This window comes from Dermatophagoides farinae, chromosome 3 (assembly GCF_024713945.1).
Source record: "Dermatophagoides farinae isolate YC_2012a chromosome 3, ASM2471394v1, whole genome shotgun sequence".
In the NCBI taxonomy this organism is placed as follows: Eukaryota; Metazoa; Arthropoda; class Arachnida; order Sarcoptiformes; family Pyroglyphidae; genus Dermatophagoides; species Dermatophagoides farinae.
This window is the reverse complement of record NC_134679.1, coordinates 594,972-602,882: the sequence shown is the minus strand read 5'-3', so window position 1 is coordinate 602,882 and position 7,911 is coordinate 594,972. Positions and strand designations below refer to the sequence as shown.

The 7,911-nt window shown below is 29.0% G+C and overlaps 1 protein-coding gene across 1 annotated transcript; it reads left to right on the top strand.

Moving 5' to 3' along the window:
* Positions 1-98: 98 nt before the first annotated feature.
* Positions 99-1,926, top strand: LOC124498250 (putative divalent cation/proton antiporter TMEM165). The gene is made up of 4 exons (XM_047061980.2): positions 99-636; positions 741-839; positions 904-1,203; positions 1,267-1,926. Exons 1-4 carry the CDS (start codon positions 471-473, stop codon positions 1,326-1,328), a joined length of 627 nt encoding a protein of 208 aa, XP_046917936.2. The 5' UTR covers positions 99-470; the 3' UTR covers positions 1,329-1,926.
* The last annotated feature ends 5,985 nt before the right edge of the window (positions 1,927-7,911 follow it).

The window sequence follows — 7,911 nt, the reverse complement described above, 5'->3', positions numbered from 1 at the left end:
TGTCCAGCTGACCATTGTTTATATGGACATGGTCATAAACATCGATTAAATCGATGTGATTGATTAATAGTCACGATTGAATTGGCTGTAATTTTATTAAGTGAATTTGACTTTGATTTGGTTGAGATAAAAAAAATGAATAAATTGTAACTTGATCTACTTTAAATCATCATTATATTATAATTACAATTATCAACAATTGCTTCTCAATGATTAGATTAGATTTAGTTTGTCTTATTTAAATAAATCAAGCAAATTGAAATCCAATCAGCCAATCCAATTAGCTGATCAAAAAACCACTTGACTATTAATCATAATTGATCATGATCAATAAATAAAAAGTTTTTTTTCTGGTGATAATAATAATAACATTTTATTCCACTACTATGGTTCCTTGTAATTATTTTTTTTCTTGAGGAAGAAAAAAAAATTTCACATATGATAACCACAACAACAACAACAACAACAAGATGCAAGAATTCTGGAACGGTTTCCTTTCATCATTCACATTGATTCTGGCATCAGAATTTGGTGATAAAACATTTCTAACAACATCAATATTTTCATTGGAATATCCACGATGTTTAGTGTTCATGTCATCAATGTTTGCATTGACCACAATGAACATTCTATCCAGTCAGTATTTTTTGATGATGATTATTATTATTGTTGAGAATATGTTTTTTCGTTATAATTACAAACATTCTTCATCGTCGTTTTTTTTTCTTATCGTGAAACAGTTTTTCTCGGTACAATGACGGCAAATATTTCACCATTTATTATTCATTACATTTCAATCATTTTATTCGCTATGTTTGGCATCAAAATGATTGTTGAAGGTTGGTATTCGATATTGCAATAGATAAATAGATCAATTAATTCTCGATTTTTTTTCCTACCCAGGATACAGTATGAAAAAAGATTCGGATCTAAGTGAAATGGAAAAAATGATTGAAAAACAAGCGATTTCATCAGCGAAAAATGTTTCGACATTATCGCTGTATTCGATGATTTTTTTGAAAATTTTTTCACTCATCTTTCTGGCTGAATGGGGTGATCGAAGTCAATTGAGCACAATTCTATTGGCTGCTAAACAAAACCGTTGGGCTGTTGGTCTGGGTTCATTTTGCGGGAATTTTCTTACCAATGCAACGGCTGTTTTATGTTCAAGAATTGTTTCGGAAATTATTTCTGTTCGTAATGGTATTTGAATCTGGTTGTTTGTATCAAATGAAATGTTCACAATTTTCTTTCATTCAAATTTAGTTCAAATAATTGGTGGTTTTGTGTTTATATTTTGTTCAATTTTTAAATATTATTCTTCTTGATGTGATGATTCAATTTCAACACATTATTGAACACCTGCTGCCATCTATCTATCAGTCTATCAATCAACAATCATTAATTTCAAAAAAAGCTTTAAATGCTGATCACGGGATGGCGTACAATTTGCTTTTTTATTTCACTAAAAAATTTATTCCGTTAATTCATATATGAATCATCGCCCAAAACGACGAGAGTGTGCAATGAACACACAAGTTTACAAAACACAAATAAAATATAAAAAAAACACTACTATGGTGTTGGCGTTACACACCGAATTGGTGGAATTGAAATGGACGCCAGTTGTTATTTGGACGTCGGTTGCTGAAAGCGCGGTATACACACACATTATTATTCGTAGTTTTTGTTGTTGTTGTTGTTGTCATATTGTTGGTGATTTTTTTTTCAATTTTCTTTACTTTACACAAATAAAATCATGTTGATTATAAAATTTGATCATCATCCAAGAATCAATCGATTATTCGCTCTTTGGTTTTCATTTCAAAAACTGATTGTTTATCATGATTTTTCCCGGAAATAATTCTGTTTCTCATTATTTAAATAAAAATTCTCATTAAAAATGATTTTTTTGTGGTTGAAAAATTTGTGTGTGTGTGTGATGAAAATTTTTAATTTTTTTAAATTTTCTTTTCACATGAATTTTTTTTCATCATCATCATCATCATCACGAAATCAATGAATTTCTCGAATTGACTGAGAATTTGATTCCAACAACAACAACAACACCACCACCTCCACCAGGATTCTATGAAATGCCACTATGTACTACTTGGTTTTTTTTGTTTCTAATTACATGCTTGAAAGATTTTTTGTTATTTCCATCTATAATGATTTATGATCATGATCTATGGATTTTTATCATCATCATCAACAATTTTTTTTGTTCAGCTATGAATTTCATGATTTGTGAATTTTTTGCTCATTTTTTTAATGCATAAATATAAAACTTTGTATTCGTATACTGCAAGTTTTATTATCCGTTTTTTTGTTGTTGTTGTTGTTGAAATTTGCATTATTCAACCATCGTTGTTCTCATTCTTCTCGTTTGAATAAATCAAAAAACATCGATCAAAATGATCATCATCGATGGATAAATAACAAAAAATCCGATTTGAATTTCTTCAAACTTTCAAACGAAAAATAAAAAAAAAATTCTTATCATCATATCCAACGGATGAAAATGGATTGAATTTCAATTTTAAAATTCAAACGGATCAATTTTTCCGTTTGTTTGTTTGTTTCATCCTCACCAAAAAAAAACTTTCAATCCAGTTTGTCCGAAAATCTCTTTCTCTGTTTGTGTGTGTTATGTTTTGATTTAAATTTTTCTTCTTCATGTGAATAAATCTCTTATTTTTATGTTTCCATAATCTTATTCGATGAAGAAAAAAATTCATTTCAAGTTTTTTTCTTTGAATTCCGCTGTTTGTCATTTTGATTCATCATAAACGAAAAACCATTACAAATATTTGTTTGTTGAATTTGGATCGCCAGTGTTTTGTTCAAAAATTTTTTCTTTTCTTTTCTTTTCCACCAAACATGAAACACCTTCCAACTGAACAACGACAACGACGACACTCAAAAATGGTGAGATTTTTTATGTCTTTTTTTTACGCCATTTACTACCGTTTTTTCCCCTGAAAAAAATGATGTGTTTTGTTTGTCATTTCATTCGTGTTACCTTGTGTGTGTGTGAATGTGCGATAACTTTATTAGATGATTGTCATTCTACAGATAGATAAAAAAAAGTGACAACAAAAAAAAATTAAACTGGACACACACACACACACAATCACACATTGAGCATCTACTAAGATGACCAAATCATGATTATCGTTCAATTATAATTAAAGTGAATGTGTAGTAATGTTCATTTGATTTTGTTTTTTGTTTTTTTGAAACAAACAAAGATCCATTCCCATGATGATGATGATGATGATGATGACCTATCCTGAGTAGATTTCTGTTTGTTTATCTGTCTGCCACCACCATTCACCTACATTATTGTTTGTAGAGTTTATAATAACAAACAAAAAACAAAAAAAAGAACATGAAAAAAATTGGATGTTTATCGAATCCATTCTGTTGTCATCATCATCATCATCATCATCGTTGTTGTTGTTGTTGTTGTTAAACATGATCGAAAAACTTTTAGCTTTTAATGGGCCATATATACATGTTTGCCAGTGTGTGTGTGTGTGTATGTTATCATCATTTTTTTTATATCTGATTATTTTGTTATCTTCTTTCTTTCATGCTGATGTCTGAAAAAAAAACATCAAACACACACACACACGCAGAAAAACATTAAATAAATATAAAGCAAATAAAAAAAAAAATTTTCAAATTTCATTTTTGTCATTGTTATTATCATTATTATTAGCTTCCAAAACAAGAAAAATCAACAGAAAAACCTTTATTCATTCATTCATTTCTTTTTCTTTTGGTTTTTTTTTTGTTCAAAAAAAATTTCGGTGAAAATGATATGTCCATATATTCGTTTTTGCATGAATGAAAATTGAATGTTTTATTTTTCAAAAATTAAACCATCAATAACAACCAATTCGGAGTTGTTGGTCCGATTTGTTTCATAAATTTAATAATCTTCTGAGTTTTTTTTAGAAAAAAATTCTGAATTTTTTTTCTCCTATTCATTCATTCATTTTGTTCGTTGTCTTTGTGCGTGTGCATGTGTGTGGGTGGATGTTTGTCGAAGAAAAATGATGTGTCATTCATATAATATGACCAGTGACGATGAGAAAAAAATTTCAATTCAATAAAATTCATTATCACCACAACAACAACAACATCTAACATTTGAATGGCAAGAAAAAAAAATGTTGAACCAGAAAGAAAAACCATATGGAAAAATGATCCGTTTTGCTTTTATTCTGGCCAACTCATCATTTTCATGATGATGATGATGACGATTCAGAACAACAACAACAACAATAACAACAACTCGACAAATAATAAATTGAATTAAATTTATTCTGAAATTCGAATGCATTCTCTCACTCTGTCGCTTTTTTTTATATGGCCATTGTTTCCTGCTGGTTTTTTTTTGTATTTCCAAACATTCATTCGTATATGAAGAAGAAGAAGAATAAAAAAAAATAATAAATTTTCAAGAGATTTCAATAGATAGAATATTCATGATGACAACAGCCGGCAAATTATTATTATTCATCCATTGACACTAGAGGCTTTTTTTGTAGACATTTATTTGATCAAATGGTCGAGAATAGTAGTAGTTGTTGGGTTTTTTTCTGGTCTGTTTTTTCCTTGATATACCACAAAGCATCTGTAACTTGGAATTTTTTTTCTTTTTTTCTTTCGTTGTCGAATAAATTCAAAATGAATCACATATTTGTCTTGTTTTTTGTATTCAGTGTGAATGAATGAATGAATTTTCTTGAAAAATTTTTTTCTTTTCAATTGAAAAAAAAACTTTACACCCCTTTACTATCACGGCTTTTGTTGTTGTTGTTGTTGTTAAAGGCCAATATTTTTTTTCAATAACTGAAATTTCCAAAAACATCAATATAACACATTTTTATTCATTTTGTTTGATAATAGTCTATAATTGATTTGTTGCATTTTGCTTTTCCAAAAATGGAAAAAAAACGATGCTATGAATCGAATGTTTTTTCTTTTCCGAAATATTTCTGACATTTTCTGATGAATCAAAATCTTCAACACACTCAGTCACACACACACACACACACACACACACACACACACACACACACACACACACACACACACACACACACACACACACACACACACACACACCATATGAAAATGACAAACAACGCGGCGAGAAAAAAAAACATCAATGAATAGAATGGAATGAATAAAATTAGAAAAAAAAGAGAAAAAGTCAATGTCAAATCCAAATTGATGGCTGCGTTTTTCTTTTTTTTTCTATTTTTTTTTCATTGGATATAATGGAAACCATAATCGACAGAACAACAAATCACAAAAGAAGAGAAAAGAATCTTTTTTTTTTTGGTGTGTTGTTCGTTGAAAATGAAATAAAAAATGAGTGAATGAACAACAAAAATTCTACTGAGAGAGAGAATCTGATTCTGATGCCTTTGTCGTTTATTTATCTATATATATGTTTGTTTGTCTGTTTGTCACATAATATGTGAATTCGAGGCAGAATAAAATTTTTTTTGCTTCACATTTTTTTTCAATTATCTTTCTCTTTTGTTTCCGATACGTCTTTTTTTCCAATACTGAGTTTTAACGGCTTTCACAAACGGCGAAATCAGTTTCAGAATTTCATTTTTTTCTTGGATTTTCCTGGATTTTTTTTTATTCTTCATTCGCTGCAGCTATTTTTTCTTTTCATTTTGAAATGAGAAAAAAAACGCTACCATTTTGGTGATCCTTTCATCACCACAATATGATGATGATGATGATGATAAATCCGGCATAAAACCAAAATATTTCCATTCATCAATCGTACACGTCGCATCAATATATATATTGAATTTATATATATATATTCAATTTAAATTGCAAATAACGCACACACACAAACAAATACCAAATGATTTTAAATGTCATATACTGTACAGACTGAATGTGTACGTTTGTGACTTTTGTGTATTTGAAAATGAAAATGAACAGAAAAAAAATCAAATACAAATGAAATCCACTAAATGGCTGTGTGTGTGTGTGTTTTTTTCTTGTTCACTGTTGTTGTTGTTGTTGTTGTGTGTGTTTTTCGTTCAATTATTGGCGCCACAAGCTATTTGATGATTTTCGTTTTTTCTTTTGGTTTAGTTTGATTCTTTTTTTTTGATTTTATTTGATCTTTTTTTGTTGTTTGTTTGTTTGTTTGTTTGTTTGCTTGTGTTTGATTGGGTTTTGATATAAAAATGTTTAATAATGAAGAAAGTAGCTAATTTTAGATTCATTATTGGTTATTTCAATGAAAAAAAATTTTCTATCAAGCACCAATTCAATGGATAACAAAACTATACTGATAAGATTCGATCATTTTGTGTGTATGTATGTGTGTGTGTGTGAGTGATCGAAATCATTAAAGATGGCCAGCAATTTAGCTCAATTACTAATTGAAACAAGTTGGCTCCAAATGATAGAGTTAGACATTGAGAAACTTTGAACAAGATATTTGAAATTAACTGAAACGCATGAATGAATAACAATGGTCAATGAATAAATAAATGCATTGCCATGGAATTTAGGCCAGAAAAAATAGAAAAAAAAACAATTACGATTACCATCACATGAGAGAAAGATAATCATTGATGATTATTTGACAGAATTAACCTATAGTAATGTTACCTATATATATAAAGTTTATTTCTATATTTTCCCATTAAAAAAAAGAGACAAAAGTTTTATTCATTCATTCACGATATAGATAGATTGAAAGATGAGTTTTTTTTTCACCGTTGCAGCGGTTGTCATGTCATTGCTTGTGTATGCAGTTGAAATAGTTTTTCAAGTTGACGCACACATGGCCTATTGATGAAATTATAGCAAAAAAAAAAGAAAAAAAAATCTTCTCATTGATCTCCTCTCTGCTTTTTTCAATATATTTGTTGTTTGTTTGTTCAATAGTTGAGTTCGGAAATTATATTTCCTCAATAGTCGGTCGGTCTGTCTGTCTGTCTGTGTGTGTGTGTGTGTGTGCGCGGAATATTTGTTTGGAATTATTTTCATATATTGACAATCTCACCTGGATCATTGAGAAAAACAGAGAGCAACAAAAAAAAATTGATTGTCTGTAATTAAAAGTTTAATCTTGCCGGACAAACAGAATGCAATAAACGTACTTTTTTGTTTTGTTTTTGACTGGCACCAGGTGTGTGTGTGTGTGTAGATCTCTCTATTTTTGCTTGAAAATTACAAAATTCTCCATTGGTCATCATGTTATTCGCTTATTATTATTATTATTATTATCACCATCGTCATCAGCGTTTGATTGATCGATTTTTTTCCAGGTTTTTTCATTTCCTACCCTGTTGTCGTCGTTGTTGTTGTTGTTGTTTTTGTCGCTCAATCTTTTTTCCATTTTGTTGCTGAAACATACATACCATCAGACAAAGTGATATTTCAATGTTACTAGAATCCTTTATCACTTTATTGGATCGTTTTTTTTGTTGTTGTTGCTGTTGCTCTTACTAGAATAATTAATCATTTGAATCAGAAAAAAAACTTTTCATTTCCCCACTAATCATTATTTTGGTTTGTTGTTGTTTTGGTTATTTTCGACCTTTGATTACTTGTGAAAATCGAACCAATGAGTAATTATCATCATCATCATTATTAATGATTCTGATCATGATTATCATCAATTTTCAGTTTCTTCAGAATAGATTAAAAAAAAATTGGAAAACTTTTGAGATAAAACTTTTTATTTCATTGTTAACGTTTTTACATTTTTTTTTCTGGTTTTTCAAAATCGATCTGTTTGATTTTTTTTGTTTTGTTTTGTTTTGTTTTCATAGCTGTTGAATTGTTATTTATCACGTCATTTGAAACTTTCAAGTTTGATGATATTTTTTTTTAACATTGTTGAAT